Source organism: Rhea pennata, chromosome 6, assembly GCF_028389875.1.
Source record: "Rhea pennata isolate bPtePen1 chromosome 6, bPtePen1.pri, whole genome shotgun sequence".
NCBI lineage: Eukaryota > Metazoa > Chordata > Aves > Rheiformes > Rheidae > Rhea > Rhea pennata.
In genome coordinates this window covers 30,665,540-30,683,655 of record NC_084668.1, presented here as the reverse complement: position 1 = coordinate 30,683,655, position 18,116 = coordinate 30,665,540, and the positions used below count along the sequence as shown (strand labels likewise).

The window sequence follows — 18,116 nt, the reverse complement described above, 5'->3', positions numbered from 1 at the left end:
TTCCTGTATTCCTTAAGTCTGAGTTTCCCCTAAATAACTGTTTGTACTTTGATTTGGATTTCAGTTTAAAAAAACATTAGCCTGATACTCACTCAGCGTTGACAGCAACGGCCCATTCATAGAATTTGAAGTCCTGAGGGTAAATAGCCCATTCCCTCCAGTGTTCATTAAAAACAAATGCAGTTTGTGCCCTTTATCTATTCCCCCTTAAAAACCCTTTGCTACGTTGCTTGCTAGCGAACGTGACATTATTTATTGTTTAATTGCTGTTTCATACTTGGCATAAAAGGTGTAGAATAGACTGTGACTGCTAGAGGAATGGTTATTAGTAATGAACAGGAGGGAAAGACCCACGGCATCAGTGCTCGTGGAAATCCTGTTTCTCGTTCGGCAGGGTTGGGTACCGTTAGCCGCGGTGGCGAACCCTCCCGGCTGGGCTGGCGAACCCTCGCCCAGCGAAGCGCTTACCAGCGTTCCTCTGCGGCGCTGCGCTAGGCAGAGATACCGTTTTCTGACTTGTTTCTATTGTTTTGAAATGAGATCTACCGTATGCGGACGCGACCTCTCGAAAGGAGCTCCACGCTTGATCATCCTCATCGTATTTAACTGGGGTTTATAGTGTCCACTTGAGTGTGCTGACACAGTGGGTGAGAAAATAGAGAATTAATCTTCTATCACATTCCCTTCTGTAGAGAAATTTCCTAATTAAACATAGCAGAAAATTACTTTAAAAGTAGCAGGGGGAGGAAAAATCCTTTCTCCACTGTGGGCATGGGCAATATTAATTGAAAAAAGTAATTTATTCATGCAAAGCTTCTGACTGCACTTTGCATCTGCAGTGATTTTCCTAACGTGGAACTAGCTTTGCCCCCAACAAGGACTTGCGTTAGGAAAATAGCAGAACGTACTGTAATTACTGGTTTGCTTCTGGTTGGTTTGCTTCGGCTTTTCTGTTCGGATTTATCTCTGTTTCCAAAGTTCAGAAAAATCCCTTGATAATTGCCTCTTCTGTAAGATCTTCTCAGTGTAGTGGTTGTCACACACGTCGAGAATTTTCCATTTTAATATTCTGGTCTATTAGTTGCTAAGAGCATAGATAAGATTAAAAGATCTGAAAGCCCCCTTTTTTAGTGTTTTTGTTTTAAAATGACAACTTTGAATGTATTACTCTGTTCAGGAAGAGAAATCGGAGGGCGCAGCATTGCAGGTAATGGTATGTAAATAACCATTCCTGCTTGAAAACCAGGGCCACGGTGGGGTGGATTACGCAGGGACCGATATAATCAGTATTCTGGGTTTTGCATCTGAAGAAGGGGGATTGCAGATATCCAGTCAACTGCATATTTAAAGAAAACATGCGGTTGTGTGTGGAATAAAGAATGTTTTCACTGTTTTTATGTTAAATATCCCAGTGTTAAGCTGTTCGGACTTAAATAAGGTCAGTGCGTTGGTTTGATGCTTGGCATATTATCTCGGCTTTCGCTCGGGCTGCTCCTCCCGTGCTCTGCTCGTGCAGCATGACGCGGTAGCGCCAAGTTTGTAGCGCCAACTCTCTCCCGCGCCCTTTAATGCTTTTATCTGCGGAAAGCTGCTCACACGGAGCGGGAGCTCAGGGAAAGCCAGTCCCTGGAACGTAAAAAACGTAATGTGGAAAAGCTCATCATCCCGCCGGCTCCTGCGTCAACCCGCTGCGCGCAGGGGCTGGCGCGCCGGGTGGCACGGGAGGACGTGCCGGCACGCGCGCGTGTAAGCGCCCGTGTTCTGCGTAGCGCCGCCGCTCGGCTCTAGCGGTCCGCGCTGGTCGTGGGGTGGGGGCAGGCGGGCCGCGATTTCCCCCGAATAAATCAGGAAATAGTCCGGAAGGTGACGGTACAACGTGCTTTTCTGTTCCATAGCCAAAGCTCGTTGTCCGTTCTGTTTTTTAAGCGCTGCTTTCGTGAGGAGACTGATGGTCAATGCTGAGAAAAGAAAAGGGCGTGTTTTCGGCAGGTGTTTGGGACAATCTTCCTTGTCTCGGTTCATTTTCTATAACAAACATTTTTAAAAATTCTATTTTTGAACAGGAAAAAATAAGCCTCTGTTATACAACATCTACATTAATGGATTCCTTTTATCAAAGGCAGAAAATAGCTGTGTTACTAAATATAATTAATGCATCCAGAGTTTGGAGAACATTATGCTAAATGTTCATGATACATTCTCTGTCCCCTTGGGCAGTAGCATATGATCAATTTTGCTACTCTGTCCTTACCTAATTATTGGTGACGCTAATGAAGGGAAATAGAGAAAAACATGTTTTAGTAGGTTAATAAGCCATCCAGAAAATTACATTAGCATGATCAGTCCTTAATGATTATGGTTCCTCATAGTATTAGATCACCTGAAAGGTGTTTTTAGTAGGAGACAGGAGGGGAAATTGATATAATTTTGTAGCTATTCTTGCAGGTGTGCTCAGCTGATTTTTGATAAGAATATACCAGTCAAAACTTCTGCTCAGGAGTTTGGACTCTTGCGAACATTGCTGTAATTACTGAAGCTGATTTATTTTATCACATAATCATCTAGAAGGGCGGCAGATACAGGCAATTCTCTACTTTCTCTCCTTCGCAAGTGCTTGTGGCATTTGTTTTCTCATGGTTTGGTTACGTGCAAGTTCTGTGTTGCTTTTCGTAAGCTTTTCATGAATAACCTGGCAGCGTCAAAGCAGTCTGAGCAGCTTCCAACCCGCATTTCCCTCCTTTCACTTGAGGATACACCTTTGTTTGCAGTCCAGTAACTGGTTTAGTGTCTGTCAGGTGTTTTTCTCATTTGTTTGTTTTTTTGTCCTGTTGATGCTGCTTTAGGTGCCTGCATGTGCCAGTACCGCAGCATACTTGGGACATGTGTATTTTGATAAAAGCCTTTCTCTTAAAGCATGTCCAAAGCATTAAAAATGGAGGAGGAAAGCTCCTCAAACATCAGAATCATCTTTTAAGTAAAGGCTTTCCCCAAATTAGGCTGAATCACAGTCCTCCCTTTTAATTTGTTAATTACACTTCTGCGATGGTAATGCAATCAGCGGCGCAGCTAACGCGTCCGCGTGTGCGAAGCGATGTCAATGAGGACGAGCGTGCTTGCGGAGCGCGGCGTCCCCCAGGTACGCGCGGCCGCGGGCCGGGCTGGCCGGAGCCGTGCCGGGGCGCGAGCTCCGGGTCCTCGGTCCCCGCGCCTCCCCGGGCTGCGCGGCCCTGCAGGTGGCAAAGCGCCCGGCGGTCTCCTGAGGGTCAGTCACTGCGAAGTGAAAGTGAGACCCGCCGTTCGCCTGCTGGGCTTCCAATTTCCTGCGTATACAGTGCATTAAAACAAAGTGAAATTAAATGTTTAAACCTTTCGTGCCATATGGCTCACTTTGCAGCATAAACACACATGTAAAATTATTCTCAGAGGGGCAGCCCTGTTCTGGTGCAAGCGTGTTCAGACCCACTGCTCTCTACTGCATATATCAACACTGAGTTTGACCTGCCACACTCACGCTGTTTGTCCTGTTAGCAGAGACCTGGGAATTTTTTTCCATATACTGTCGTATAAATTCTGGCTGACACCATACAAAAATGGAAAACACGATTTATCCGCAGACGAGGCCCGGTGAGGCTCCTTCTCGAAATCTTTGCCACTCTCCTAGGAGAGGCTGTGCCACTCATTAAACCCTTGCCTTTCTGCTAAGATTGCCAGCCATGCTGCCTGTGTTTCTGGTGATTTTTGAACTGTGGACACAACATCAAAGAGGAGTACAATAAACCAGTAATGGTGCTATTCTCACAGTGCCTCGATTTGCCACTAATGATAACGAACACACAAAGGAAAAACAAGTTTCTGCTGTTTTTTCCCCCTTTGTCCTGACAGGTTGTCATGCTGCTGGACATTTTCAAAGTTAGCTGATGTAATATGTATTTGTGTTTTTTGAAGAACAGGGCTATGTAGAAGATAGGATCTATGTTGCATAAATATTCTATCTTCTTATATAGGACTTAGAAACTTTACAGTCATCCTTGCATTAGCTTCTGGCAAATATTATATTACTTTCTAGCACATACCTTAAGGGCCTGCTCTCTTGCGTATCCTGAGCTACAGCAGAGGCACTAGTACTACCAGTCTACAGACTTGGGAAGACAGCTGTACATGTGGTGGGAGAGAGATTTTTACAGCTAGCTTTGAGCTGAATTTTCTTCTTTCTTAAATGGAAATTCTCACTTATAAACAAACAAACAAACGTAGGGATGCCCTGTGTCTGTGCAAATTAAGAGAATCCAGCTCAGAGGTGATAATTATGAGTCAGAGAATGATAGTATGGAAATAGTAAGTTATCCTGGGGCAGGAACTGTGAAGGGGGGGTGGTGCAGATTGCCTTTGCATGCCGGCTTGACCTCTGAGCAAGAACAGGCAGATAAGGAGACATCTACCCTGGCTCCTTGCCAAGAGGGGACAGACCCGCTGAACGTGGATTTTGATTGCCAGTTTTGGCACCTATCATGCCGTGGAAATCAGACAGGACCGCATCCTTCTGAGATCCCATTACGGAGTATGAGCTTGTCCCATATCTTCCCAACTTCTGAACCCCAGGCTAGCTCCTGCTCTCAGTTGCATATGTGTAAGCTGCATTAGCACCATGGAAATAAGTAGAAAATAGTGTAAAATGGAAGAAAAGTGGAGTGTGAGAAAAAATGCCACTTCTCCTGTTGAGTTCAGCAAAAGGTGGACCCAGCTCATTTTACAGCAGAGCCACTTTACGCCACACTGATTATGTAAATGAGACATAAGGTAAATTGTACTTTCCCTCGCTCTGACACTCCCTTACATTGCCAGAGTGATTTAAGGAAGCCTTAGTGTAAATTAGTACCAGGACTAGTGTCTGTGGTGTGCGTTTTTGGATTTAAAATCAGTCATTTCCAAAGATAATTGTGCTGCAGTCAAGACTAGGAGTAGCCTCCTAAAATTGGCTAATACCCAGATTTGGGTTTCTTCGGTGGCTTAAATGGAGTGGCATATTATCTCCTCTATAGTCTGCCCAAAAGATAGATTTGATGTCTGCGAGCAAAGACATGAAATTGCTATAGGCTTCTACTCTTATAGCCTGCCACCTATTTGATTTATGTGATAAGTGATCTCAGATGACCCTCCAAGGCACTGAACCATTAGAGAGTTATGTTGCACAGCGATAAGAAATCTTCAGAGATACCTAAATCTTCTTTTACCACTGGGAGTTTCATCTGTTCTGGAATAAAGAACGTTTTTATGTATGATGTTGCTATCTTGCTAGCCATACTAATATTCAAAAGGATACACAGACTTAAATCAATAGCAGAGTGACAAAGACCTTAAAACTAAAGTAGTCGCCAAGTGGATGGTAGACAGCTCTTTTAGGTTTTATCTTTGTTTCTTTCACTCGGTTTCTTGAAAGATGAGTAGCTACAAGGGTTCAAATTCAAGTGTCCTGTTAATCTTTCCACTAGGCTGGAAGCTGGCAAAAGTACCCTTTCAGTGCTGAAAGCCCTGGAAAATCACATCACCCGTTTTGATCTTCCATATTTTAGGCTTTGTGAAATCACGGATTGGATCCTTCTTTATTGTTTTCACTGTATTTCTCTAAACTCAGTGATCAAAGTTCCTCTCAGCCTAGAATGAGTAAAAGTGCTTTGGATTTCAGGTAGGGTGCAGGTTCTTGACAGGGGGAAAGCACAGCCAGGTGACTACTCTGGTTTACATCCAGCAGCTCCCGCTGAGGAAGGCACTGCTTGTTCTTATTTCTCCTGTTGAACCTATATCTAATGCTGTATTTACCTGATAGAATTTGCTATAAATGCAAGGTTTAATATATAGTACATATGTTCTGTCTGCCAGCTTATCTTTGCATCATGTGTTTAGTACATCAAGCATAAGATATCCAGTGGCAAGCTCTTGTTTCAGGCAGTGTTGGATCCAGCTCTTCCCCAGACATACAAGAGGAAGACGAGGGGTGCAGGGACTAATCCCTGCTTGTCAGCAGAGACCAAAGATAACAGGGTTGTTTGCAGTGCTGCAGGAAAAGGATGTTTTGGGCCTGCCTTGGCAGTCAGCAGCAGTGATAAAGAGGATTTGTAATCTGGCCTGTTTCCCTTTGCTCTGGCACTGAGGGCCAGCTGGCCACGGAAAGCCCACACTTGACTGTCCTTAGGAGTAACCTCTGGTGGCTGTTTTTCTGACAATAAGAGAAGTGTTTTGACATCGGGTACTTTCCTGAAATGCAGCTTCCCGTCTCCCTTGATGCAGCATTGTGGCTTAATGGTCTGTGCAGGCAGCCTACCTGAGGGAGGCATCGGATGTGATCTTTTTCTGTTTATCCCTGATCCTAAAAAATCTTCTGGTTCCTTGGAAATGGGACAATGGTGATCTCCTTCCGGGCCACTTAATAACAGCCTTGATGGGTGGCCCTTCATCTTGCATCCACGCAGCCGTGGGCATGTCCACTTGGTTGTTCCGTTCGCACTGTTGGGCGTGTTGAAATACATGACAGCAGGGACTGATGCCACAAAAGCCTGGGCAGCATCGCAAGCATGTTTACAACAGCTGTATCTATTCCTTGAAAATTTTCCTGCAAGGAAGTGATTTCTCTTTAAAATTAAATTAATGCAGGGGAAAGATGAATGGTCCCCACGTGCTATTTGGCTTTTTGCTCAAAGCTGTTTATGAGAGGAAGCTCTTGGCAAAATTAAATGAACCTCCTCTTCCTCAAGCTGGCAAATTCTCTCAAAGCTGGTCATCTTACACCTTCATAAATCTGAGATGCTGGCATCCCACATGCACCGGGCAAACATTGAATTTAGTAGGGGAACTGCACAAGGGTGCAATAATCACAGCTGTTTCATGTCAGCATTCAGAAAGCTTACAATAGGATTTTATTCAATGAGCCATTCCTTTTGAAACGCCATTAGAGATATTTGCTAGGAGAAACTGGCCTCAACTAATCGTATTTAATTTTTTATCAAATGCGCTGCAGGAGCAGTGGGGATATGCATGAGACAGAAACAAGCAAATATTGTTTATTTAGAATAAATAAACTTTGAGCAAGAATTTAATCCATTCCCTCCTCGCTACCGTTGTATGAATATAGACAAGTCCCTACAGAGGTCTGTAGAGGTTCGTGTCCTGACTTCAGACCCAGATGCTCTGAGAGATCACCAGTTGCTCCCACTGAAAACAGAGAATTGCAATTGGATAGATGCAGAGGAGCTATTCCATTACCATAAAACCACTCCCATCCCATCTGCCTTTAGCCATGATCAGTGAGGTCCAGAGGCTGTCAAGGTTATGCTGGCTCTCCAGTGGAGGTTTCCAGTCCCTGGACTGGATGATACCTTGAAAAAGCCTTTTGCTAAGAAACTGAGCTGTGCAAACTGAGAGCCGTGCAACTTTCCATGAGCCCACTGCTTCCCCCGCAGCAAATGGCAGCTCTTCAGAAGAGCTACCAGAGCTGCGGTCCTGCTTGGCCTTGCATGAGGAAATGGAAAAGTTCCACAGTGCTCTTAGTATTACCTGAAAACAGCACGGATATACACACACACACTTGCATGCATACATACATACATACATATATATATATATATATATATATATATATATATATAGGTATATGGTTAAGCCACTTTTTTCTTAACCACTCAGTAAAGAGGAGGTGAGGTGAAAATTGTACATCTCTAACTCTCACACTGTTTACTGACACTCCTTCACTTAAAGCAGTGAGCGCAGACAGACACATAAATAAAAGGAAAAGCCAAAGATGTGTTTGTTCAGGATCATCCCAAATTGGGTTTTGGTCAACACTGAGGCTCCCCAGGTACGTACCACAACCTTGATGATAAACAGTAATAAAACCGTGAATCAAACTCCATTTCGTCTTGCGCTACCAGGGAGCCAGCGGCTCTGTGAGAGAAGGTGCTGTCGGAGGTGGGCAAACTCTGCGCACGCATTTGTTTTCGCTAACGTAGGATACCTGAGCATGGCTGTTGAATTCTGTAGTTGCTAGTAGGAGCCGAAAGACATTTTCCTCTTGAGCTTAGAAGAGACAGATGGTGAGGGGCTTGGGATTTGACTCTCTGCTTTTCCCCAAGTGCTCTTTGTAGCCATTTATCAAAATTCCTCAAGGTTATAGCTTAGTTTCCTTACATTAAAGAAAATTGAAAAAATTGGGGATGATGGGGGAAGGAAAGAAGCCAAAAGAGAGTGGGCACGAAGGCATGAAAGAAACCAAGAAAGGAGGTAAAAAGTAAAGGTGGCACTAGAGAGAGCAACAGTACTCAGTAATAATGCAAAGAAATTTTTATCCTAGTTATTTACTGAACTTAAGGCACACCTTTGGCTTTTATTTTCTTACATTAATTGTACCGTATCCATGATAGAATTGGAGCCTTTAGAACAACGCATTTGCCAGGAGTGAGCTCTGTTTCAGAACTGTTTTTTTCCCAGTTTGGCCTACACTTGGCATTGCTTAGGACTGAAAAAATCATAACTCAAGCCTATAAAAATAATTAGATTTTTTTAAAAGATAAATTTGATAGTTTCTGGTATTTATCTTCCACCCAAACTTTTCTTCTGAAGTCGTATAGCTTAGACATGTCTTTCAAAGTAAATAAAAATAGAATCTGATATTCTTTTATATTGAGATAATCCAGCAGCTGTGATTTTAAGAAAAAATTTAACCTGAGATTCACAATATGAGAACTGGAAAACACTGCAAATTGAATCTGACCGGCATCAAAGCAGTGCTAGAGTATATCTACATGGTCTTTAGCGAGAAGATAAGAGTACATTTTATCAACAGTCTGAGCTGGCTGGATACATCTAGTTCCACTCTGAAAATCCAGTTACGTATTTGCATTACACTGAACTCAGCCCACGAAACTTTCCCAGCACTAGGCTGAGAATTGCAATGTGAAGGCACCCAAGGTGGGCTCTAAAGCAACATAAACCCTGCAAAACACAGTCTGGTTTCATGGGCAGTCAAGTCGGGTATGTCGCAGCACTGGCAATGGTTACGACTATTTAAGTAATCTGCCCACTGATGACAGAGAGCTGATCTCAAGGACTGATCTTTGGTGGGACTGGGAAACTGGTGCAAGCCCCGTTGGAATGAGTGAGAGCATTTTGGTTCTCCTTGGGAAGTTCTGAACCAGGTCCTGCGCTGGATAAAGACACTATTTTCTAACACTGTTTTCTAATGTTGTAAGTAATTTCCCAAGTGTGTTTGTGTGTGAGCGTGAGAGAGAGGAGAGATAGTAAATTTGTATTTATTGAGATGGAGCCAGGCAGCAGGAGTAAAGCGGAACAGGACATGTCAGAATCTGGATTTATTACTGCTACAGTAGGCCATTTTCTTTTCATTTTGACCATAACGTTGTTCTGAGCCTCTGCCAGGCTTCTAGAGCAGAGTCATTCGTGAGTCGACCCTCTGCTTTACACCTTTCATTTTTCTCACTTTGCAGGTTTTGACTGAGCTAATGCTTTCAGGAAAAAGACTTATTGATTAGAATGAAGTCACTTTCAGCGGCTGGGCTCTTATTTGTCTGGTTTGTGGGGTGTTTTTAGCCATTTTGGTGAGGTGCATGCGGTGGTGCTTCTGACACATTTAGCAAGCTCTGCTGGCTTCCCTGCCTTCGTTTCTCAGAGCTTTCACACTTCGTCCGCTGTCCTTCTGACCTGCTCAGGCCAACCCTGTTAATCCTGGAGCATGTGAGAGGATCACCTCCGCTGCTCTGAAGATCATTATTCTTTCCCTCCTCCATGTTTTAATTTGCACGTTGCCTTTTCATTACGAAACATGGAAACAGCCATCACCCCTTGTAGCTATGTGATTGTTACTATTACCTACATTTTGTAGCAAAAAACAATTGGATATCGTATTATAATGATCTAGAGCAAGGTTTTTTTACAGTTCTTTTTGCAACAATAGCAAAGAAATCCCATCATAGCGAATCAGGTCTAGTATTCAAGTATTAACTAAGTGGTAGTGTATGCACGTGACCAAAACATTAACATTTGTCCCTTAAAATTGTCAGAGTTCAGAGTTATTCCATGTAGCTCAGTGATCTGTAAAAATCAGCTCTGGGCTTGGCCACCCCCAGGCAGCCATGAAGAGCCCCAGTCTCTGAAGGATGGGGAGCTCCTCGCCCGGTGGCAGGCACGGGGATGGAAAGGCAGCCAGCCCTGCTGGATGCAAGCTGAGATCCGGGCGGCATTTGTTGCTATGCAGCTTCCTTCACCTGTGCCTGGGGAGAACTAAACCCTCATGGGTCATGTTGCTGATGGGAGACTTTTTTTTTTTTTTTTAAGCTGGTGGAGAAGGATTGTGATAGACCAGTCAGCCCCCGAGACTGCTCGCAGAGTAGGTTGGGCCTGGTGGGAACATGTAGGGAACCGCAGCACAGCCCAGCTCGGCCAATCCAGCCTTGTGTAGACATGTGTCTGCAGCAACCTGCAAGTCTCTGTTAGCCCGGGAATGCACTAAGCATAAAAAATTGACTTAAGGCATGTTTATGCAGTGAATTCCCGCAGACACCAGAGATGTGCAAACACATTGGCTAAGAAGTCCAAGAGGCTTTAGCTTGAGCTCAGCACTGTGCTGAGGAGAGCACACAATTTTTGGTCAGGAGCTAGCATGATCAAAGAAAGTTCGTGCCTGCTCAGAGACTGCGATAACGAGCTCGCCTCTGATCACATCAATCTCAGGAAGATTTCGTAACACAGAAAAGCAATCATTACAATTCGTCAGATTCCTATTTCTTTATATTCTAGTGTATGATGATGATTTTTCATAATGTGTATTCATTGTGTTCCCCAGTATGGTCAAAATATACTGAATAAGGATCATTGTAATAATATTGGTAGTCTGGCAAAGCCCTCTGAAAACTGAGCTGAGACTCTCTGGGTTTGGCTTGTTGCCTTCAGAGATGTACACATGGAAGTAAGTAAGGAAGTGTTTTATCCAGAAGAAGTTAGTGTTTAGCCAAAGTTATATCACCTCACTGTCTCTCTCCATCCAGGCTCAGCAGCTTCTCTTTCCACTCCCACTGACTCCTCAGTGGACGAGCCACCAGGCGAGTCTGTGCACGTCCCTTTGTCGTTTAGGAAATAGGTGTCACTATATCTCAGTTTAAGACTGTGAGCTGCTCTGCCTGTTGCTAACAATCCTGTTCTGGCTGCTTTTCTGAAACTTGCCGAGAGTTTGTATTCATCTCACTTTTGACGTTCTTTGAACTTCTCGGGAAGGCACTGAGCAAAGGCTGTCTAGAAGCTCGGGCACAGGTATTTTGGTGTCTGCTCAAATAGCTAAGCTACCAGCAATCAGCTCCTAGTACAGAGTGAGGTTTGGGAAGCTGCGTATATAGAGTCATAGTGTGATTTGTTGGGGTTGTAGCACTTACTTACAGAAGGCTCTTGTTGAAATGTAAGAAGAAAGCAGACGTTTTCACTGGGGGGCAGTTTGAGGCTTCTAGGTTTCTCCTGATACTATAGGAAATAAGTGGAGAGTCAGGCCAATGTACTGATGATATCTGCAAACTAGTTTCTCAGCTACAGAAATGGTCTCTCAGAAAAAATGGTTTCTCTCTTCTGTGACTTTCAAGCAATACAGATATTTTTGAAATCAAAACTATCTGATCAGACTGCAGTGAAAATGCCAGAAAGGGAACAAATGATTAAAACAGGAGCTGTTGTGGTTACCACAGTCCAATGACTCTGTAAATCTTGTGTAAAGCCTTCCAAGCTAAAGAATTTGTATCGCTTAGGAGATTGAGATGGAGTGTCTGAAGTGACTTTCAGATAATGTTAGTCATCTTCTAACCCATGCCAGCACATTTCCTTGAACTCTGAAAGTTGCTAATCTTGCTAATACAAATAGGAATTTGCAGATTAACATTTCTCATTGCGTGAGTAATAAGCAGTGAGCTTCAGCGATCAGCCTCCCTGGAGCCCTGCTACATTAATACACGGTCCTGGGGTTAAATCTGAACAGTTGCTAATATGAGAGCAATGTAATATGCATGGAAAAAGGAGACTCTGACTACTTTTTATTTTAGTAAGAGGAGTACAGAGCCTAGATTTTTCCTTGTAACCTTTTTCAGTAGAGATATGAAGGTAAGTGAAGAAAGAAAAGGGAAGGAAGAAAAAAATGACCTTAGAAACTACACTGATTCTGAACCTAAAAAGCAGCAGGAAATATAGGGAAAATAACTCATCCTAAGATGTCCAGGTATGTCAAGGCACTCACTTGCAAAACACAGAGAAAACAAACCTCTGCGTGTGTCAGTCTGTACGTGTGGGCGCACGTGCCAGTGTGTGTGCGCTTGTGCAGGGAGAGGAACGTAAAGGAATAATAAGGAAATGTAAAGTATAATAATCTCTGTAGTTACAGAAATTGGGCAAATAAAAAGAGGTAGATTAACAGCTGGTTTTTAATCAAGATGCAGCGTGATGCTTGGATATTTAATAACAATGTACAAATTGATTATAGAATGCTGAATGCAGAGTTTTTTCAGAAGAAAATATTACTTGTTACTTTTTAACAGAAATAAGTGTGTTGTGCATTAGTGTGGATGTTCCTGTCTAAAGCAGCTGCTTCTCTTCCAAGTGCTAAACCTTTCAAATGACTTATTTTAATGATTTACGCAGCTGCTTTGCTTAGCTTGCGGTGTGGCATCGTGTGAAGTCCCCAATCCAGCCACACCTGCTGGAGTGTTAAGAGAGAAAGAAAATAGGCACATACTTCTATTAAAAGGAAATACAAGGATAGTGATGTGCAGAATAAGGGGGGGGGGAAAAAGATAGCTATTTTCCGTAAGGGATATATTCTCATCCTCCTGGGCCATATTCCTGGAAGACTGTTGTAAAAAGCCGTCTGCCCACTGGCCCCGTTGCACTTTGCATCAGCTCCCAGTGCATCTGCCACGTACTTCGTTCTCCTTCCACGGACGGAGAAACTGCGGCACAGCGAAGCGGTGCGACTTGATAGCCAGGCAGAACGGAGATAAATCCGCATCACGCGGCCTGCCTACTATCTTAACCACTGGAAATCCTCTGCCGAGGCTGCCTGTCCAAGCTGCCTCCTCAGAGAAAGAGGTTTCTATATTAAAAAAAAAAAAAGAAGACGAGAGAAACCTCAGTTAAAAACCCTGGCCTGAAGGCAGCGGTGGGAGGTGGGGAGGAGCAGCTCGGGCTCCTTGGTGCAGGATCCCTGGTGCTCGGGCTCCCTGGTGCCGCGGGTGCAGGATCACGCGTGTGGACACTGAGGTGCTAATGGTGCGAGGCAGCAGCACGTGCGCACCCCTCTCCCCCTGCCACGTCAGCTCTTAAAAACGAGCAGAGGAATTCCTCAAAAGTTTGAGGGAAATGTATAAAACACACCTCAGACCTTCCCTGCAAAACCTGACGATGCAGCAGAGCAAAAATTCAGGGCGTGTTTTCTGTTTCTCCCTCTTTTTTGTACAGGAACTTTATGGATGTAAAGATGAACAAGCTAACACTTCTACAAGTAGGGGGAAACTTACTTTTTTTTTTTTTTTTTTTCCTTTTTCATTTGGGATCATCAGAAAGCTTATCGTAGGTGAAAATTTCCATTTCAGTGTCATCAAAATTCAAGCAGTGCTCTGACGAGGAGTTGCTGCAGCATAGCTCATAGCCAAGCGCACCAGCAGGTCACTGGATTTTATTAAGTTGAACAAAAAAAAACTCGCAAGACAAGCTGTCTACCTTAGGAATTTCCGTGATCCATATTAATGTAGTATCTAAGCATATCACAGTCTTAATGTGCTTGTTTTCATATTCTGCAATGGTAGAAAGTGATATTATTCCCATTTTACAAGACCGGGAATATGACAGAGGTTAAATAACTTGTGCCAGGTAACAAAGGAGGTTTGCTGTAAACCAGGGATTGGGGTCACCTGTCTTTTTTTTTTTTTTTTTTTTTAAAAAAAAAAAAAAAAGGCAAAAACCTTTTCTCTCCCCAAAACTTTACAAAAGCTGGGGCCTCCTCTCCTTTCGTCAGGAATAAGAGAGCAGCTTGTTCACAGCCACCGCGCTCCGACCGCGGCAGCGCCGGAGCTGACAGCCCCTGGCGGCAGATGCACCACCTGAGGCAGGTTGTCTGTCCCGCCGGCGCCGGGGGCTGCTGACGTGCTCGGCCGCGTCCACGTGGCTCGGGCAGGTGGGAACCAAAGCATCTCCCACGCAGTAAACTCGCGCCACGCTTCTGAATCCACATGAAAGGAAAAAAAAAAGAAAAAAAAAGAAAGGACAACACCGCAGAGAATGTTTATGCAGATAACAACATCCATCGAAGTTGTTACTTCGTGTCTGGGGTGGTTTAATTATTCTGTGACCGTCAGAAGGATATTGCTACGTAGCATGTCTTGCTGGAAAGCACCTATCCAAACGTGTCATGAGGTGCTTATACACTGTTGTATGAATGTAGATAATGTTTTCTTTTGGATCTTTTACCAAATCCGCTTTTCTAAGTGCCTACCTCAGTGGTCTCTTTCTCTCATTCAGTACCCCGTTGTCAAAATGATTTCTCAGTCCTCTTAAATCCATATTCTTATTTTCCTCTGAGGAAACAATATTAAACAACATTAACAACATTAAAGTGCCAGGTACAACCCTTACAAAATCGCGGAGACTTGCGTTGACCTTCCTGGATTTTAAATTTAGCCTTAGATAAAGAATCTGGGTGAAGCGCTCCCGGTTCTTCAAGGTTGTCTGGATCGTGCCTGAAGGCATGGTCACAGCATCAGTAGGGCTGCTGTATTTTGGTAGTTTTTAGAAGTAGACTGGGAGCAATGTAGAGCAGCATTGGCTGCCGAAGCCGGTCAGGGACTGCTGGTGTTTGCCCAGGCCGCTGGCCCGTGCCGAAAGCTGCATCGCTGCCTGTTCCCTGCCTCTCGCCGGCGGTCGGCTCACGTAGCTCCCCTCACGGCTCTGCTGCTCGTCCCCCCGTCTTAGGAGGTTTGCCAGCGCTTGGAGCAACATAGCTGCTCCATAGTGCTTTGTCTTGCTTGGAAAGCTCCTGCATTGCTTAGAAACTTTGGAAAACCTCGTGCTGCAGGGGCCTTTGGAGAAAAATGCCTCAGAAATGAAAGGAGGTCTGGATAGATTTCCCTGCCTACAGTGGAGATCATCCCCTTCTCTGGACAGCACTAAATCTTACTTGCCAGAGATAACTAGTCCTTGGGGGTCTTTGCAATACTTCTAAAGAGAAAGATGTTTTGCCTTTGGAGCAGACTAGATTGCACCACACGACAGGTAATTTCAAAACATTTCCCAGTAAAACATCCCCTTGGGTCCTTCTCAAGGCCTTCACCTGTAAAGGACATAAAGCAGCATGTGATACTATCAATACACCTCAATTATTTTCCCAGGAAACAAAGCAGTGAGGCTTAGTGCTGACCCGACCTTCCAAAGTTGCTGTTTCCTGGAGTCATTGTTTAAATGGATAAAGAAAAGAAAGAGGCTTTCCCTCGTCTTCCTCTTAACACTGTAATTCAAGAAATTTGTCACAGACCAACAAGGAAATCTCTGTGTTGGTCCCGTTCAGAAACGCTCTCTGATGGCCAGGCATCAGCTTCATGATCAGTGCATTAAATTCATGTGGGGAATAGCTGTTTCTAGAGAGAAGTGCTTTGCTGCAGTCCCCTGTTTACTAATATGTATTTTTCTGCTTTCCATCAACAGTCAATGAAGGCTCAGGTGAAACCAATCAAAAAGAGACATCGACCTGTGACATTTGCCAGTTTGGGGCAGAGTGTGATGAAGATGCAGAGGATGTTTGGTACAGTAACTTGGTCTATTCTTATTTTAATAACTGTCCTATTATTTGAAGATTTTGTGGTTCAGAAAGCATTAAAAATATTAGCTATTGGGTTTTCAAAGATTCACCATACAGTGATTGAGGTGGTTATTAGTCTAAAAATGTATGAAAGTCTGGTTTATAATCTTGAGACATGCATAATTTAGCAAAGTCTAGAAACACAGAGTTATCCATTTTGTTGCTGTTATAACTTACATTATTCCATCTGAAGGTTTTACAGCTTTATTCTCTGATAAAAGTAGAATTGGGAAAAATAATTGACCTAGAAAGGATTTTCTGGTTAGATCGTATCATCATCATCATCATTTTATGTTACATTTGGCATTAGAAGTGTTGGAAATCCTTCTTGCCTTTCTCAAAGTTGCTCGAGTTGAAGAAGATCTAGCTGTCAAATGTTTGAAATAATTAGAGTGTATGTTTAGACATTTTCTGAAGCAAATTCTAAATTTTTTTTTTAAAGCTTCAAGAATTTGCTTATTTTAAACCTTAACCACAAACTGAAGGGAAATATTTCCATGTACTCAGAATATATTTTAACTTTTCAGTTTGCCTAGAAACTATGAAAACATTTCATATCAAGTCAAACCAAAACTAATTATTTTATTGTGACTTTGGAACAGCCAACAGATCAAAAAAGCTAGTCACACAGCTCTAGTTTTATGCCAAGCCTTAACGAACGGATGGGGAGAAGGTGATTGGGCCCCGTGTCAGGCAGCCGACCTCATCCGGGCAGGGCGTCCATGCACGGCTGCTCAGGCATGAAATTATGAGCATTTCTCCTACTCAGTGAAGGAGGTTAGGGATGTGGCCGTCAATTTGTGCTCGTTTTGGTTTTTGTCTTGCTAAGCTGTTAATAACCTCTGGTTCTAGTCTTTAAAAAAGTATCAAATAAACCAAAAAAAAGCTGGCTTTGGCTCTGGTCGTCAAATGAAATGGTGCTGTTGAGAAACAGGTTATATGCTTGCAAGAATGCAGCGAGATTTACTTAGAAGAAATTGCTTTCTTGTGACTTAGGTTAAGGAAATTACTCTGAGTGTGAGAATGTTTATTGTCTCCTTGACCAGTTCTGCAGGAAGGCGTCAGTGGTGCAGTTTAAAAACAAAACCACGGTAATATTAGTATCTCAAAATTCACAGTCCAATGCTCATGTTTTGATAATTAGGTGCACTTCCAAATTGGAAGGAAGGAGAAGAGAAGGGCAAAGAATAAAATTAGCTAGAAGATAACACTTTTAATTATAGGCACCAAGGAAGAGTGTTTATTTTTTTTCCAGAAATAGCCTGATAAAATAGCTTGATCCAGCTTACCCCAGCAGTGTTCCCACTACGGCTAAGTCCTTCCCTTTAATACAGCTTGGCTCATCCGGAGCAGCATGACGGTGCAGGAGCCGAAGTTCTCCACCTTTCGTGCCGGGCAGTCGTTCTGCAGGGGAAGCAGCTTTTCCAGGCGGGAAGCAGGGCAGGGCCGTTACCAGGAAGATGACACTAGAGAAACATTAAAAGGCTGTAAAACAGATTTCCAAGTAGAATTAAAAAGACCATGTAAAGCCTGTTAAAGGTCTGCTTTGAAGTAAACAACTTCATGGGCCGTAACAGAGCTCTGTTCTCCTGTTCCTGCCCCCCGATTAGTTTTGGATAAATTTCTTTCTAAAGAAATGAGCTTTCTGGGTGTTAGCTCTTTGTTATTCTTATTGCTAGAATAAAAGCAGACTATGTATGGGGAACTTAGATCCACCTTTCAAACATAATTCAATTGAATTTCAGTGTTTGGCACCAAATACTCTGTCATATTCCTGATACACTGCTTCCCCCTCCCCATGCCAAGATTTGGTGTGCAGGAAACATCCTCAGATCAAACGGGAAAAAGAAATTTCAGTTTATTATTCGGTCAATATTTTTATGCTTATCTAATTGCAGACAGAAGCAGGGCTGCTTCAGTTATCTCACCTGCCTGATCAGGTTTGTGGCGTCCGAGTCAGGTCGGCGGTCCCTAGCCGCGCCGGGATCTGTTACTACGGGGCGGTTAGCCCAGAGCTGGCGGCGTCTGCTGCCCGCCGGGGAGCCCCGGGCCGGTGCTGCCGCCTCTCCGAGTACACGGGAAGCAAGCTGGTAGCAGAGGCAGATCACAGAGAGCTGCAGAGATGAGCCTGGCTGTTTGCCTGATATTTCTAGGGTGTCAGAGTAGATCAGGGAAGATAGCACAGGTGTGATAGCAGATGTGGCTGGGCTGCTGATGATTTAAAGGGACA

The 18,116-nt window shown here is 43.7% G+C and overlaps 1 protein-coding gene across 1 annotated transcript in view; it reads left to right on the top strand.

Moving 5' to 3' along the window:
* The window catches only part of TMEFF2 (transmembrane protein with EGF like and two follistatin like domains 2), a 133,755-nt gene that overhangs the window by 63,079 nt on the left and 52,560 nt on the right, over positions 1-18,116 (top strand). The window contains exon 5 of the mRNA XM_062578614.1: positions 15,733-15,829. Coding sequence (XP_062434598.1) covers positions 15,733-15,829 — 97 coding nt within the window. The remainder of the gene's footprint in view (positions 1-15,732; positions 15,830-18,116) is intronic.